At 44.5% G+C, this 17,638-nt stretch overlaps 1 protein-coding gene across 3 annotated transcripts in view; it reads left to right on the top strand.

Annotated features, from left to right (window-relative positions):
• JMY (junction mediating and regulatory protein, p53 cofactor) overlaps nt 1–17,638 on the top strand; it is a 132,665-nt gene that overhangs the window by 26,178 nt on the left and 88,849 nt on the right. For all 3 annotated transcript variants that reach the window (XM_045020755.1, XM_045020756.1, XR_006580346.1), the window contains one exon: nt 14,848–14,998. In XM_045020755.1, the coding sequence (XP_044876690.1) occupies nt 14,848–14,998 (151 nt within the window). The remainder of the gene's footprint in view (nt 1–14,847; nt 14,999–17,638) is intronic.

Here is a 17,638-nt window from a genome sequence, read left to right as displayed (position 1 = left end):
ATCATCATTTGGTTGGAAATATTCTGCACTTTTGATAAAGTGTGAAGAGCCTTTTCTGGCTCCAGACATGTACTGTAGGTATAGGAGCCAAAATGGAGTTTTTTAGTTGAATCTGTATAGTGAGTATGTTTTCTTGTCTCATTATGATTCCTTCCATACATTTATCAGTAGTACTCGGTAGCTTCAGGTTTTTTGTAAAAGAGGGGAGGTTGGGGGAACGATTAAAGAGCTTCCAAAAAGAACTTCTTATTTTGACTTATTACTGTGCCTAAAACTAAAATAACTTTCAGGAACTCTAGTAGTCTGAAGACAACTCAGTGAGTTAGTATATAGGTTCTTCTTAAATTACATATTTTCCTTTCCTGTTGGATAAATTTTAAAGAACAGAGAATTCTGGTGCAGAGCTCAGAATTCTTATACAGTTAGAGATCATCAACATTATAGTTAATAAAAGCCTCTTTCAGTACAAGATAAATATTCCCCATTTTACTTAACTCTTTAGTGTACAGGAAAAGGTGAACTCTTTTTCTTTTGCTAATCAAGAAAAGAAACACTAATGCTTCATTGAGGGGGAAGCTTTAATTGATGTTTTAACAAAAATCATTGTTAGAAGTGAAATAAAAATTACATACAAAAGGTGATATTTTATTTTATAAACTTCAGAGACTTGGCAGACTGTTTGCAACTACTGGATTGGAGAACTTGAGTGGTACATAGTTGAGTCTAATGAGGTGAATGTATGTATGTTAAGATCTTTTCCTAATTTGGAAAACTTTGAGTATGCAAGTTGGTCAGCTGGACTTGTGACAGAGAAAGATGCCATCTCTTGTTTTACTTTCATGGGTGGAAAGAAAGCAGTACTTGTATCTATGATGACAAATTGTGTTAATCTTAGTAGCTAGGGTAGAAGACTTGGTTTATAAATTAAACTTGTTGGCAATAAAGTTATTTACGTTAACTCTCACAGCATATGGAGTTCTAGAAGGCTTAGGGTACGTCCACACTACCCGCCGGATCGGCGGGTAGTGATCTATCTATCAGGGATTGATTTATCGCGTCTCATCTAGATGCGATAAATCGATCCCCGCCGCGCTCCCCGTCGACTCCAGAACTCCACCAGGGTGAGAGGTGGAAGCGGAGTCGACGAGGGAGCCGCGGCCATCGATCCTGCGCTGTGAGGACGGGAGGTAAGTCTAAATAAGATACGTCGACTTCAGCTATGCTATTCTCGTAGCTGAAGTTCTGTATCTTACATCGACACCCCTCCCCCCACCCCCCAGTGTAGACCAGCCCTTAGAAGTGGAACAAAACTCCACTGGGTTGTTATAGCTTCTTGGAGCTCCTTCTCAGGCTCAGTAGAACACTCAACATCTGAATGCCAGTAGCAGCTATGGGCACACAGTACAAGTACTACAACAGTTTGTCTAAAGAAAATGGATGAAAGAGGAAAAATAATGTCAGTTTGCATGGAACCCAGCTTCTTCAGTCAAGGATGCCTACAGAATAATTGTACTAAATGTTAAAGTTTAAAACAATTTAAAAATCATATTTTTATCAGGATATCAAGTGTAACTACAAGTGGTACAGCTAGTGACACTTGCAATTATGGTTGCCCCACACTGTCCATTAAAAGACCCTGTTTTCAGTTGCTTATAGCTTTATAAATTTAAACTGTTTGGGCTGAACCCTTCAATGCTGGGTGTTTTGCCTTGAGCTGAATTTTTTTTTTTTTAAAGTTCAGATAAAACAGTTGAGCTCTTTCAGGGAATGAGACTAGGAACAAAATGTTTTGCCTTTAATTTTTCAGCTCATGCCCCAGTGCTTTGGAGCAAGGGCTTGAAATTTGGCTAGGAGGTTGACCTGGTGTTCAGGGATGTAAATTTTGCAGTTGCTGTGAAAATTTGGTGAAATTTTGAAGCCTTGGTAAAAATGTTAGTTCACACATGCTCAATAGAGACTTCTTAGATTTGGGCAGCTAAATACTTTAGTGATTCCATCTGCACTGATAGGTGCTGTGAAGGGACAGAGCATTATCTGCAATTGCTGGTACATGTAACGTCTCCACAGCGTGACTGAGCATGATCCATCCCAGGTCTGTAGAGGCTGAGCAGAATTTTTCCTGCAATTGCTTGTTCCAGCTTCTGTGGCACAAGGCATAAAAACTGAACAGGCATATTCTCTCCTGTGATTTCAGTGCATTCCCTGTTAGTGCCCAGACAAGAGGCACTAGAAAAATGTATTGCTTTAGCTATACCAGTATAGTTAGAGCAGTACAACCCTTCCTAGGGTGCACACAGTTATAAAACTTACATTGGTAAAGCTAGTCCCATTAGTGAAGGGGAATAGCATGAGTGAGACTCTTAGTCTCTAGACTCCTAGTCTCTATGATAATACAAATAATAGCTATACTGGTATAAATCACCCCCATATATACATTCACTTAGTGATTTTTACTGGTAATAATTTAGCCCTCTAAGGAATAGTTACCCTGGTAAATTTTTATGCATATACCGGGTCTGAGAGAGGTGGGGAGAGTGGGGGATGCAGGGTGTGGTGGAGAGGGGGCGGTTAGGAGTAGGATCTGAGCAGAGTAATAGGTAGAAGATGGGTGGGAGGGAAAGGAGGGAAGAGAACATGAGTATGGGCTGGGGATGAGAAATGAGAGGTAGGAGACAAGGAAGGATAGGAATGGGGGGGGTGAGGAGGAGATGGGGCAGAAGCTGGGGTAAAGGGGTGCTCATAATGGTTGCAGCTCTCATTAAGATAATGACTGTAACAAAATTGCATGCATCAGTGTTTCAACTTGTCACCTGCAGGGGTCAGGAAGGAAATTTTTTCCCCAATGCAAAATTGGCTTTATATGGGGGGTGTGTGTGTGTTTTTTTTTTCTTTCTCTGAAGCATCAGAGAATTCAGCCACAGTTGGAGATGGGATGGTGGACAAGAGGGACCAGTGCTCCGAGTGGGTCCAGAGACTCTCTTCTTTCTAGATGCCTGGCTGGTATGTTTTACTTATGTGTTCAGGGTCCAACTGGGACCAGATTTAGTGTCAAAAGAATCTCCCCCGGGTCAGATTGGCAGGGACCTCTATGGTTTTTTCCACCTTCCTTTGTAGATGTGGGTGGGTGAGTGGCTTGCAGTTTGCCTGCTCGAATCATTTGGACATATCCCACCTAGACAGTTCCTTGCCATTGGAGGGGCCTTGGGCATTGATGGCACCTTGGTCTATCCTGTTTTCTGTGTCACTGGCACAGTTTAATCTCCTGAGAATTGAAATGTGTTGGTCTAACTCAGGGGTCGGCAACCTTTCAGAAGTGGTGTGCCGAGTCTTCATTTATTCACTCTAATTGAAGGTTTCACGTGCCAGTAATACATTCTAACGTTTTTAGAAGGTCTCTTTCTATAAGTCTATAATATATAACTAAACTATTGTTGTATGTAAAGTAAATAAGGTTTTAAAAATGTTTAAGAAGCTTCTTTTAAAATTAAATTAAAATGCAGAGCCCCCAGACTGGTGGCTAGGACAGGGGCAGTGTGAGTGCCACTGAAAATCAGTTCGCATGCTGCCTTTGGCACACGTGCCAGAGGTTGCCTACCCCAGGTCTAACTAAAGTCTGTGGGCTTAATGTACAGGTGTCTGGGTAAAATTTAATGGCCTCTTATATGCCAGAGAAAAGACTAGATGATGTGATGGCTCCTTTTGGCCTTAAACTCTATAAAACATTAAAAGAATGTTAAGGCAGCAAAGTCAAAAGTTAGTAAACTCTGGAATTAAGGCTGCCTGTGCAATATTAATTTGGCTCCTTTGTGTGTATTATGATAGTCTTTAATTACATGATCATACATTTTTTGCCACAAGACTGCTGCCTTATTCAGTGTATAAGATGGGGGGTGGTCTGGGTATGCATTGGAGTTGTGTAAAGGAAGAGGTGGTTGTCTGTTTGACTCAGCCTCATTTGTTCTTTTAACATAGTCTTTTTGGGTGTAATGAGGTTCAATCAGTGAATTGTAGTGTTAATTTCACAAATGCATTTGCCTGGAACAGGTATGTTTCATACAGCCACCAAAACTGAAAATTTGGATAAGTCACCATGGCTAACAACCTTGCTCTTGTATTTTAATTACAAGTGGTTATCTTAATTTGTACGCTTCATGCTAATGTACCTAGCATGGTGCTCCTTAGCATTCTAAGGAAACAGAGTATTCTTGGGAGTTGGACCAGCAAGTGTAAAGCACACTTTTTTTTTTTTTAATATTCTTGAGAATCTGTGCTCTTCTGAAACAACAAAACATTCTGAATCCATGACATCAAGTTTCATTAGCCTGGAGATTTAGATTTTTCAAAAACAAATCATGCCAAGCCAACCTAATTTCCTTCTTTGACAGGGTTACCAGCCTAGTGGAAAGAGAGAAAGCAGAAGACATGATATATCTTGATTTTAGTAAGATCCCACCTTTTTGTTCTGGGTTATTGTGTGCTTCAATTATGGACAGTGGTTTGCTACCATGGTAATAGGCACTTTGGGATTGATCCAGACACCGTTTACTTCAGTGAGAGTCTAATGTGAAGTAAAAATTGAAAGGCGTGGCTACACTAGGGAGTTTACGGTGGCACAGCTGCATCATGGCAGCTGTGCCACCGTAAACTCTCTAGTATAGCCACTTCAAGCCAACGAATGGCTTCACTACTTCTGCCCCCGCGAGTAGCTATGTCAGTGGGAGAAGCTCTCGCACCGACATAGTGCTGTCCACACTGGTGCTTATGTTAGTGTAACTTATGTCATTGAGGGTGTGGCTTATTCACACCCCTGAATTACATGTCCTTGGGGTACAATCTAGAACTGTGACACCTCTGTGCCCCCTTAGTTCTCCCCCCTGAGCTGTCTTACAATGCTTTGCTAGTGACAAGCAGCAAAACCCCTCCAGGTGCTGTGATCAGTCAGCCAACAATATGCAGGGACATACCCAGCTAAGTTGCATGAATGCTATATAAACCATTCATGAATTATACAGAGAGAGACACCAGCAAATCTCCCCAGGCCCCAGCCTTGCACCCCAGTGATGTCCCATCTGACACTGCTCAAGACCTTCTCATGAACAGTGCAAGCTTATTAATTAGTTTGCCACTTCATCAAAGGACAGTGGACATGCACCTGCCGTTGTAATCTGAGCAGATTCCCCTAGGCCCTCAAAAAATTGCCGCCCCCCCTCCCCTGCCAGCTCACCTCTGCTCCCCCGCGGTAAGCCTGGGAGGGAGAGGGAGAAGGGGAGTTGTGGCACGCTTGAGGGATGGGAGCGGTGGAGTGGGAGATGAGCTGGGGCAGGAAGCGGTTCCCTGCCCCCCCCAAGAGTCACTCCCTGCGCCCGCTGGCCTTAACTCACCTTTGCTCCGCCTCCTCCGATTGCGCGGCTACTCGCTTCTCCCTCCCTCCCTCCCAGCGCTTTCGCGCGGTAAACCTGGGAGGGAGGGGGGAGAAGAGGAGTTGTGGCATGCTCAGGGAATGGCAGCGGTGGAGCGGAGGTGAGCTGGGGCGGGGAGCGGTTCCTGCTCTCCCCCCCCCGATTACTCCCTGTGCCAACGAGCCCCAGCTCACCTCTGCTCTGCCTCCTCCAAGCGCACCGCTACTCGCTTCTCCCTCCCTCCCAGCACTTTTGCGCAGCAAGCCTGGGAGGGAGGCGGAATGAGAGAAGCACAGCGCGCCTGGGGGAGGAAGCGGGCCAGGAATTTGGGGAAGGGGAGGAGTTGGGGAGGGGTCACGAGCAAATTTGCCGCTCTAGGCCTAGGCCTTGTTGGCCTAGGCGATAATACGCCACTGGAGAGCGTGACAATTACCTCCCCTGTCTGATGTACAACACTCCTGTTAATACACCACAGAATATTAGCCTTTTTTGCAGCTGCATCACATTGTTGACATATTGAATTTGTGATTCACTATTATCCCTGGCTCCCTTTCAGCAGTACTACTGCCCAGCTAGTTATTCCCAATTTTGTAGGTTGTGCATTTGGTTTTTACTTCAGACCAATTCTCTAATATGTCAAGGTCGTTTTGAATTCTGATCCTGTACCCTGAAATGCTTGCAACCCCACCCAGCTTGGTGTCATCTGTAGATTTTATAAGCATACTCTCCACTCCCCCGTCTAAGTCATGAATAAAAATACTGAATAGTACCAGACCCAGTACTGACCCCTGTAGCATCTCCTAGATATGTAACTCACACACCTTCTGGGTGTGGTGTTCTATCCCATCTGGTGGCACCAAGACCACTTAGAGAGAGAAAGATTAATGAGTCTGCTTTACAGCCTTAGCTAACAGCAGTTGGCTTTTTAGCTCATGCAGTACAGGCTCATGTACTAAGTTCCAGAGGCCCCAGGTTCTATTCCGCCCGCCGGCGACTGGAGTCTGTCAGCATTACAAGTGGGGGCTTGTCCTGGATTTCAACCGGGAAGTCTCTCTGAAGTTCGGGATGTGCTTCCTCAGCTAAGGGAAGTATGTAACCCCCAGACCTCCTGGGTGTGGTGTTCTGTCCCATCTAGTCGCACCGAGGCCACTGAGAGAGAGAGAAAGAGATTGAGTCTGCTCTACAGCCTTAGCCAACAGTTGCGGCTTTTAGCTCATGCAGTCATGGGCGCCGACTTATATGGGCTCCTGGGGCTTTAGCCCCAGGAATATTTACAGTTGGGGGCTCTGCTCCACCAATAGTTGGAGCTAGGTTTCGCCCCTTTTAAATCCCAGCCGCGGCCGGGAGTCAGAGGGCTCTGCGCTGCCCGCAGCCGCGGGGAGCCCAGAGCCTTTTAAATCCCAGCCGCGGCCGGGAATCAGAGGGCTCTGGGCTGCCTGCAAGCGTGGGGAGCCCAGAGCCTTTTAAATCCCAGCTGCGACCGGGAGTCAGAGGGCTCTGGGCTGCCCGGAACCGTGGGGAGCCCAGAGCCCTTTAAATCCCAGCTGTGGCCGGGAATCAGAGGGCTCTGGGCTGCCTGCAAGCGTGGTGAGCCCAGAGCCTTTTAAATCCCAGCCGCGGCCAGGAATCAGAGGGCTCTGGGCTGCCTGGAACCGCGGGGAGCCCAGAGCCTTTTAAATCCCAGCCGCGGCCGGGAGTCAGAGGGCTCTGGGCTGCCTGCAAGCGCGGGGAGCCCAGAGCCTTTTAAATCCCAGCCGCGGCCAGGAATCAGAGGGCTCTGGGCTGCCTGCAAGCGCGGGGAGCCCAGCGCCCTTTAAATCTCAGCCGCGGCCGGGAGTCAGAGGGCTCTGCACTGCCCCAGGTGCAGGGAGCCCAGAGCCCTTTGAATCCCAGCAGGGGAGGCGGCTGGGATTTAAAGGGCTCAGGACTCCCCGCAGCTGCCAGCAGCCCAGAGCCCTTTGAATCCCAGCCCCTGGCCGCTGATTGCCCCCTCCCCAGACCCTTGCCCCAACTGCCCCCCAGGACCCCCACCCCCTATCTAAGAACCACTGGTCCTTGTCCCCCGATTACCCCCTCCCGACACCCCTGCCCCTAACTGCCCCTTGGGACCCCAGCCCCTATCTAAGCCTCCCTTCTCCTTGTCCCCAACTGCCCCCTCCTGAGACCCCACCCAACTTCCCCCCAGAACTCCTCTACCTGTCCCCTGATAAACCTCCTGGACTCCCATGCCTATCCAATTGCTGCCTGTCCCCTGACTGCCCCTCCAAACCTCTGCCCCATCCAACCCCCCCTGCTCCTTGTCCCTTGACTGCCCCCTGGAACTCCCTACCCCTTCTCCAACCCCCAAACCGCTTACTGTGCCACTCAGACTAGCGTGTCTGGCTCCGTGCAGCTCCAGACAGTTGCTGCCATGCTCCCCCATGGAGCCCACAGCCCTCTCCCACCCCTAGCACCTGCCTTCCAGATTTGAACACCTCAAAATTCAGGTGTGCTCAAGCTCGGTTTGGGCAGCTTTTACTTCATTTCTCCCAAATGAGTTTCCCCTGCAAGGTGCCAACTGAAGGTGTTGGAGAACAGAGAGATCAGGTGGCCTCCTAATGCCTGGAAAAGAGACAAAGACCGGAGGAGGGAGTGTCAGTGCCTGTGCGGACTTCTGGGAAGTGCACGGTGTGGAAGGGGATGCTGTGATGCTTTGGAACAACTCCATACAAAGCCAGTCAGGACTCTGGGGGAGTCTCCTCTCTCGGAGCAGACTGTCTCCAGGGCAAGAAGCTTACACCTTCCTGGGTCTGACCTCGGAGCATTCAGCATGCCCTTCCACATCATGCACTTTCCACAGCGAGTCTGCCCAGGCTGGTCCTGGGGCAACCAGAGGTCCCTGCACCCCAACTCCGCAGTCAGATGTGACTCTCAGCCAGACAGTAAAACAGAAGGTTTATTAGATGACGGGAACACAGTTTAAACAGAGCTTGTAGGTACAGAAAACAGAACCCCTCTGTCAGGTCCATCTTGGGGGGTGGGGAGCCCAGAACCAAGTTCTGGGTCTCTCCCCATTTCCCTAGCCAGCTCCAAACTGACACTCCCTCCTCTGGCCTCTGTCTCTCTTCCGGACAAGGAGGCCACCTGATCTTTGTCCCCAACACCTTCAGTTGGCATCTTGCAGGGGAAACTGAGGCACCCACACAGTATTCAGAGAAAATATTAAGAACATTCCCACTTCATCACAACAGGTGCAACAAAATATAATACTGTATATTGAAGTAGGCAAGTGCTGCTTCTGACTTTCCACTTTTAATTGACCCTTGTAATCTTGTGGCACTGATGCGTTGTAGCTTCATTTTATATCGGCTTACAGGGTGGGAGCGGGGGGGCACCACCATTTTGGGCCCCACCAAAAATTATACAAACCTGCCGCCTATGCATGCAATAGAGGCTCATGCACTAAGCTTCAGAGGTCCCAGGTTCGATTCTGCCCGCCAACGACCGGGGTCTGTCAGTGTTACAAATACACCTTCCGAGTTTGAAAGCAAACCATTGATAACTACTCCTTGAATACAGCTTTTCCAACCAGTTGTGCACCCACCTTCTAGTAAGTTCATCTAGACCATCTTTCCCTAGCTTGCTTCTTAGAATGTCATGTGGGGTTGTGTGAAAAGCCTTACTAAAATCAAGATATATCATGTTTTTTGCTTCCTCTCTTTCCATGAGGCTGGTAATCCTGTCAAAGAAGGAAATGAGGTTGGTTTGGCATGATTTGGTTTTGGAAAATCTAACCCTTTATCCTCTAGGTGCTTGTTGATTGTTTAATTTTGTTCCAGTTTCTTTCCAGTATTGAAGTCAGCCTGACTTCGTTAATAATTTCCTGGGTCGTCTTTGTCCCCCTTTTTAAAAAATAGGTACAGTTCTGAGATTGCTTTAGCTAGTTCCTTGTGTAACCTAGGATGATTTTTTCCACTGGACCCTGCTAACTGTAATTCATCTAAGTATTCATTAACTTATTATTAGCCAGTTATTCTCTCCCCTCTCCTGCCCCCCCCCCATTGTTAATATTAGTTGTTTTGAGTATCTGGTCAACAGTAACCTTTTTAGTGAAGACTGAAGCAAAATAGGTATTAAACATTTCAGCCTTCTTGATTTCATCAGTTTATTAGCTCTTCTTCCCTGCTAAGTAGAAGGATCGACACTTCGCGTCATCTTTCTTGTGCTCCTAATGTATTTAAATAACCCCTTCAAATTGTCTTTTATGTCACTTCCTAAGCATTTTGTGCCTGAGCCTTTCTGATTTGTGCTACATGTTTTGTGCTGTGCTTCTGTACATTTATCTATTGCTTTTTCTGTAGGATATCTTTTTGACTTTTCATGTGATTCATGGCTCCATCAGGAGCTCCTTATTACCTCTTACTATTCTTCCTATCTTTCTTCACATTGGGATAGTATGCAGTTATGCCTTTTATATTGGCTCTTTGAGAAACTGCTAGCCCTCCTGAACTCCTGTTTCCCTTAATTTTTCTTCCCATGGAACCTCACTTACCAATTCTGAGTATTATAGTCTGCTCTTTTTGAAGTCCATTGTCCTTATTCCGCAGCTATTGTCCTTTTACTGAGAATAATGAAATCTAACATTTTATGATCACTTTACCCAAGATGTCTTCTAACTTCAGATTTGCTACCCTCCTAAATTTCCACTACATGCATCCGATGAAGTGGGTATTCACCCACGAAAGCTCATGCTCCAAAACGTCTGTTAGTCTATAAGGTGCCACAAGACTCTTTGCTGCTTTTACAGATCCAGACTAACACAGCTACCCCTCTGATACTTGACTACCCTCCTTGTTGGTCAGAATCAAGTCTAAAATGGCTGTCCCCGTACTTACTTCCTCCACTTTCTGAAACAAAAAGTCGTTCTCAACACATTCTAGGAATTTATAATTACCTGTCAATTCAATTTAAGAAAATGAGAACACTTATAATTAAAAGTGGTACTGTATATTTAAAAACACTGCACTTAATGAAAATGTATGTGATTAAACTACCTTCAGTAGCAATTGTGAATTCACACGAATGTGTTTTTTTAAGCATAACTTTGTAAATGTGCCCAGATTGAGGGCTAACATGAAAAATATGAGAACTCATTTTGCTTATTAGTTATTTCTGAAGCTGTGGAATTGATAATTGTTCTTTGTGTTGTGCTTCTGTTTTTAAACTACTGTAAATAATGTCTAATTTAATTAGCTTGACAACTTAACTGATCAAGGCCTAAAGAGTTTTCTGATGGCGAACTATACTAATGTTTAAAGTTACAACTGTTTGGGTATTAATGTGACTGTTAAAAGGACAGATATCTTTTGAAAACAGCTTTGTTTTGTTGAAACTTCAGATTTTTATTAAAAGCTACCATATAGTATGAAATGATATTAAACTTCACTAAACCTTTTCTCTCATTTTAATGTGAGGGTGACTAAGAATATGTAGCCTGAAAAGAAAGTAGATAAGATGTTAACAGAGAAGGGGACTTTAAAAGACTCTCTCCAAACATACTCTAGAAAATGTCCTCCACATATTGGAATGAAAGACTCTTTAGGCCCCAATCCTGCAATACAGTCAATGTGAGTGGACTTCCATCTTCATGGAGTTCCATTGAAGTTAATGAGGCGCTGTGTGGGCAAAGGAGTCCAATCGCTCGGAGATGGTTGCAGGAACAAAATAGTAAGTTTCTTATCCTCATGGTTGCCTGAAAATGTCTATTTTGAAGCCCACATGGAGAGACTGTGAAACAGCAATATTCAGATAACACCCAGCTCTACCTCCCTCTTCTCATTGTATGTAAACAACCTAATGTCACAGCCCTGTAGTGGCTTGGCTGAGAACAGCAAGTAGATGAAAAAAGTTGGCTAAAGTTGAATCCTGAACAGGCCAAGGTGGTGATAATGGGGAAAAAGAAACACTTTGGAAAACTCCCAACCTCTATAATAGTACCCCCAGTTGAAGGTATCTGCCCTAAGATCATGTAAGAAAAATACAGCTACATAATACCTAGAGAAACTAGTAAAAAGGGAAAAAAAATAATAAAAATGAGCTTATGGGAAATTTACCTGTTCCAGGCAAATGTCTTTTCAGAATGACTTCAACATATTCATTTTTCATATATTCCAAGGCCAGAAAAGATCCTTATGATCATCTGGTCTGACATCCTGTATAGCACAGGCCATAGAGCTTTTCCAAAATAATACCTGGAGCATATCTTTTAGGAAAACATCCAGTCTTGCTTTAAAAATGGTCATTGATGAATCCACCACAACTCTTGGTAAATTGTTCCAATGATTAATTGCCCTCATTGTTAAAAACGTACACCTTTATTTCCAGTCTAAATTAGTCTAATTTCAATTTCCACCCATTATTGTGTTGTTCCTTTCTGTGCTACATTGAAGATGCCATTATTAAATATATGTTCCCCATATAGGTACTTGCAGACTGGTCAGGTCACCATTTAACATTCTCTTTGTTAAGCTAAATAGATTGAGCTACTTGAGTCTGTCACTACAAGGCATGCTTTCTAATACTTTAATCATTCTCATGGCTCTTCTCTGAATCCTCTCTAATTTATCAACAGCCTTCTTGAATTGTGGACACCAGAACTGGATGCAGTATTCTAATAGTGGTTTCACCAGTGCCAAATACAGAGGTAAAATAACCCCTGTACTCCTACGCAAGATTCGCCTGCTTATGCATCCCGGGATTGCATTAGCACTTTTGGCCACAGTGTCACCCTGGAAGCTCATCTTCAGCTGATTATCCGCTACCATACCCAAATCTTTTTCAGAATCACTGCTTCCCTCATCTTCTAAGTATGGCCTACCTTCTTTGCCCACGTCTGATCTAAATGGAAATGTATACATCTGGGAACAAACTACAGCCTGCGGGCCACATCTGGCCTGTGGGACCATCCTGCCTGGCCCCTGAGCTCCTGGCTGGGAGCCTAGTCCCCGGCTCCTCCCCCGCTGTCCCCCCTCCCCACAGCCACACGGCCATGCTCTGGCCCACCACTTCCGATGGGCAGCGTGGGGAGCGCAGCTGGCTCTGGCCGGGTGTCGCGGCTGCGAGCTCCTGCTGCTGGTAAGGGGGTGGGGAGCGGGGGGGCGTTGGGTAAGGGATCGGAGGGTCCTGGGGGGCAGTCAGGGAGGAGGGGGTGGTTGGATGGGGTGGGAGGTTCTGGGGGGCAGTCAGGGGATGGGGGAACAGGGCCAGATGGGATTGAACAAGGAAGACAGGGCCCCTTCATGCTTCTCCACCATTCCAGAGGACATGTTTCCATGCTATTGATTTACATTACTCTCCCTTTATTTCTTTTATTGGGGCCCCTACCTGCCACACCATTATCTTGTCTGGGGTGAATGTCAGACTGACAGGCCTATAATTACCCAGGTCACCCCATTTACCCCATTTACCCTTTTAAAAAATTGGCACAACATTAGCTTTCTTCCAGTCTTCAGGAACTTCCCCAGTGCTCCAAATGATCTCTCATGACACGGGGAACTGGTGTGGTATAACAAATTCAACCAGTGAAATATGCTGTGATCATTTTACTGTTTAAATCATCCAGTCTGTCATTCTGATTAACAAAGTTTGTATGCAAGTGAATGTTTAAGTTCTGAATTATACTTTTTATATTCTTTTCTTTATCTCGAAGGATCCTAAAATGCTGTAAAAATGTAAATCTAGAGTTCATAAGCTTTTGGGTAAAGGGGTGTGCTGAGCTGGGGTTTGAATGAAGAGAAGGTGGCGATATAGTAGACTGAGGCAATGAGGAATATAGGAAGATACAGCAGAACCCTGTTTATCTGATCTAATTGGGATGGGGCCCAGATCGGATAATCAAAAATCCAGATAAACCAGAGAATGGGAAAGTGCAATGCTGCAGTGCCATCTATCGGCCACAGGAGAGATCACACCTGTGTGCGCTGGTAGTATGGTTAACACAGAGAGCCGGCTAATGGAGGGTTGGATAAATGGAGTTCTACTGTATACAGAAAAAGGCACATTGAGTGAGAAGGAATACAGACAGGGGCACATTGGGTGACCAGGATAGAGTGAAGGGGCAAGGGAGAGGATGAAAGATGTTGAGCAGAGTTTGTGTTTGAAATAAAATTGTGCAAGGTATTGAGGGCAAAGAAAAGTGACTTAACTGTTAGGGAAAGATAAGAGGAAGCAATCCAATGTTTATTTGAATCTCTCAATTGAATGGAATAGGGTGCTTTTATGCTTCTGCTGCTGCTATTTCTTTCCCAGCAGCAGTGAGAAACTTACATGATCCTAGTCAATTTCCCCCCCTGCTTTTGCTGTGGCAATATCAGCAGAGGCTGCTCCCCTACTGCTGCTGTGGGGCACTATGGTATAGTCAAGTCTTGCTCCAAATTGTTTTGAAATGTTTGTCAAGTCTTGCTCCAAATTAATGACTTTTAATGAAAGGTTGCATGTGAAAATAACACAGCAGGGCACAGATTATCCAACAAGTTCTTGAAATGTATTGGAGACAGTTTTTTTTATTTCAGAAGGTGGAGAAAGCTACTGGGAGGAGGCTGTTCTAGGTTTGATTTTGACAAATAGGGAGGAACTGGTTGAGACTTTGAAAGTGGAAGGCAGCTTGGGAGAAAGTAATCATGAAAATAGTCGAGTTCATGATTCTAAGGAATGGTAGGAAGGAGAACAGCACAATAAAGACAACGGATTTCAAGAAGGCAGACTTTAGCAAACTCTGAATTGGTAGGTAAATCCCATGGGAAGCAAGTCTAAGGGGAAAAACAATTGAAGACAGTTGGCAGTTTTTCAAAGAGACATTATTAAGGGACAAGACCAATCTATCCCAATGCGTAAGAAAGATAGGAAGTATGGCAAGAGACCACCCTGGCTTAACTAGGAGATCTTCAATGATCTAAAACTGAAAAAAGAGTCCTACAAAAAGTGGAAACTCGGTCAAATTTCAAAGGATGAATATAAATAAATAACACAAGTATGAAGGGACAAAATTAGAAAAGCCAAGGCAGGCAATGAGATCAAACTAGCTAGGGACATAAAAGAAAGAAGAAAACATTCTACAAATTCATTAGAAGCAAGAGGAAGACCAAAGACTGCAAACATTCATTGGGACTATAGCCTGCCTGGTTGAAGCATTTAAGCTATTTTGATTTGTTGAAGGTGGCATTGGTGCAATGTAGTATGGCTTATTTGTTTACCTATTTTTTGTTTTGAGTTTCTGTTCTCACAGTAAGAATGTTAGTAAGGCCCTACACTTGTCCTTTTTCAGCATAAATGAGCATTTTAAAGGGTTTTTTCTTCATTTTTTAATCCATTGATTAATTCATTGATTTTTATCCACCCAGGTTGACTGCAACTAGCTGCCATTGACAAAATTTAATTTGTTGATGTTAATGATGGACTGATTTATTTTCAGATCTCCATAGAGAATGATTACCTAGGCCCCAGGAGGATTGAGAGCCTACAAAAAGAAGATGCGGATTGGCAGCGGAAAGCCCACATGGCTGTCCTTTCTATTCAGGATCTTACTGTTAAGTACTTCGAAATAACAGCCAAAGCACAGAAAGGTAACCATTTTCCACTGTCTTATTTTTTTCACATAAAGGTTATTTGAAATCTAAGTTGAATTTTAATAGTTCCTTTTTTTAAGAAAGGGGAAAAACACGATCCGAGAAAGTATAAGCCTGTTAGTTTGATCCTAGTTCTATGCAAGGTCTTGGAACAAATTTTGCAAGAGAAAGTAGTTAAGGATATAGATGTTAATGGTAATTGGATAAAATACAACATGGCTTTACAAAAGGTAGATTGTGCAAGATCAACCTGCTCTCCTTTTTTGAGAAGATAACTGATTTTTTAGACAACGGAAATTAAGTAGATCTAATCTACCTGGATTTCACTAAGGCATTTGATAAGGTTCCACATGGGAAAATATTTGTTAAATTGGAGTAGATGGGGATTAGGATGAAAATTGAAAGGTGGACAAGGAACTGGTTAAAGGGAGACTACAATGGGTCATACTGAAAGGTGAATTGTCAGGCTGGAGGGAGGTTACTAGTGGGGCTCCTCAGGGGGATCGGTCTTAGGACCAATCTTATTTAAAATTTTTATTACTGGCACAGAAAGTGGGAATGTGCTAATAAAATGTGAAGATGAGACAAAGTGGGGAGGTATTGCCAATATAGAGGAGGACTGGAATATCATACAAGAAGATCCGGATGCCCTTGTAAACTGGAGTAATAGAAATGGGATAATATTTAATAGAGCAAAGTGCAAGGTAATGCATGTAGGGACTAACATACCCAGCTTATAGCAAAAATTCTTCTTGTATCAGTTGGGAGTGACAGAGGAGGAGAAAGATTTGGGTGTATTGGTTGATAACAGGATGACTATGGACCCGTCAGTGTGATGTGGCTGTGGAAAAGGCTAATGTAGTCCTAGGATGCATCAGGCGAGATATTTCCAATAGAGACAGGGAAGTGTTAGTACCACTGTGCAAGGCACTTGTGTGACCTCATCTGGAATACTGTGTGCAATTCTGGTTTAAGAAAGATGAATTCAGATTGGAACAGGTGCAGAGAAGGGCTACTAGGATTATCCCAGTAATGGAAAAACCTATCTTATGAGAGGAGACTCAAAGAGATGGGTTTGTTGAGCTTAACCAAAAGAAGCCTGAGGGGGGATCTGATTGCTCTCTCTAAATATATCAGAGGGATAAATATCAAGCTCCAGCATGGACACAAGAACAAATGGATATAAGCTGGCCATCAACAAATTTAGGCTTGAAATTAGATGAAGGTTTCTAACCATCAGAGGAGTGAAGTTCTGGAACAGCTCTTCCATAGAGAGCAGCGGGGGCAAAATACCTAACTGGCTTCAAGAGTGAGCTTGATAAGTTTATGGAGGGATGTTATGATGAAACTGCCCACAACAGCATGTAGCCGATCTTTGACTGATAGCAACAAATGTTGCCAATGGCCAGTAACAGGACACTAGATGGAGAGGGCTCTGAGTTACTACACCAAAATCTTTCCCAGGTGTCTGGCTGGTAGGTGTTGCCGACATGTTTAGGGTCTAACCGAACACCATATTTGGGGTTGGGAAGGAATTATCCACTGGGTTAGATTGGCAGAGACCCTGGGAGTTTTTCATCTTCCTCTACAGCATGGGGCATGGGTCACTTGCAAGTTTAAACTAGAGTAAATGGTGGATTCTCTGTAACTTGACGTCTTTAAATCATGATTTGAGGATTTCAGTAACTCAGCCAGAGATTAGGGGTCTATTAAAGGAGTGGGTAGGTGAGGTTCTGTTGCCTGCAACGTGCAGGAGGTCAGACTAGAATAATTTATCACAATGGTCCCTTCTGACCTTTAAAGTCTGTGATTCTGTGTTATTGGCTTTTCTTTTCCCTAAGAGGAAACTGGAGCTTTCTTTTTTCCTTTCATCCTGTTTCTGCCTGTCTATCTCTCTCTTCAATTGGTCCTCCTTCTCAAACACCCATAATAGCAAACAAAAATGCCCCCTCAATGCAATTGTGTTTGTGCTCCTCCACAGCAGCACTTTTTGTGATTAGGCACCCCCCATGTAGACTAGAATTCCTGCAGGATTTTCTTTTTTCAGGCAGGTGGCAACCATAATATCAATTTTGTCTCACTCTTTCATCTGACTCAGCGTTTCTTGTTCCTTTTCTCATCAGTTAGACCAGGGGTCTCAAACTCAAATGACCCCGAGGGCCGCATGAGGACTAGTGCATTGGCCCGAGGGCCGCATCACTGACACGCCCCCTTGCTGCCCCTGGCCCCACCCCCAATCCACCCCTTCCATGAGGCCCCGCCCCTGCCCTGTCTCTTTTCCACCTCCTCCCCTAAGCGCGCGGCTCCCCGCTCCTCCCCCCTCCCTCCTGGAAAGTGCTAAGCGCCACCAACAGCTTTTTCAATGCACTCTTCCAATCCTTGAAATATGTCACGTCCCGTTGTGATACCCTTCAGTGGCATTAAGTCTAGCAATTCTTCAGTTATATTCAAATTGCAGTCCACACCTCTAATGAACACTGCACACTGTGCGGTATCTGATACATCTGTACTCTCATCAAGAGCAATTGAAAATACTTCAAAGTCTTTTGCCATTTGAATCAATTGTTTTTGCACATTATCAGCTAAATCCGTTATCCTGCAGGCAACTGTATTTGCAGACAAGCTTATGCCTTCAAA

This window comes from Mauremys mutica, chromosome 6, assembly GCF_020497125.1.
Source record: "Mauremys mutica isolate MM-2020 ecotype Southern chromosome 6, ASM2049712v1, whole genome shotgun sequence".
In the NCBI taxonomy this organism is placed as follows: Eukaryota; Metazoa; Chordata; order Testudines; family Geoemydidae; genus Mauremys; species Mauremys mutica.
This window is presented reverse-complemented; position numbering and strand designations above follow the sequence as displayed.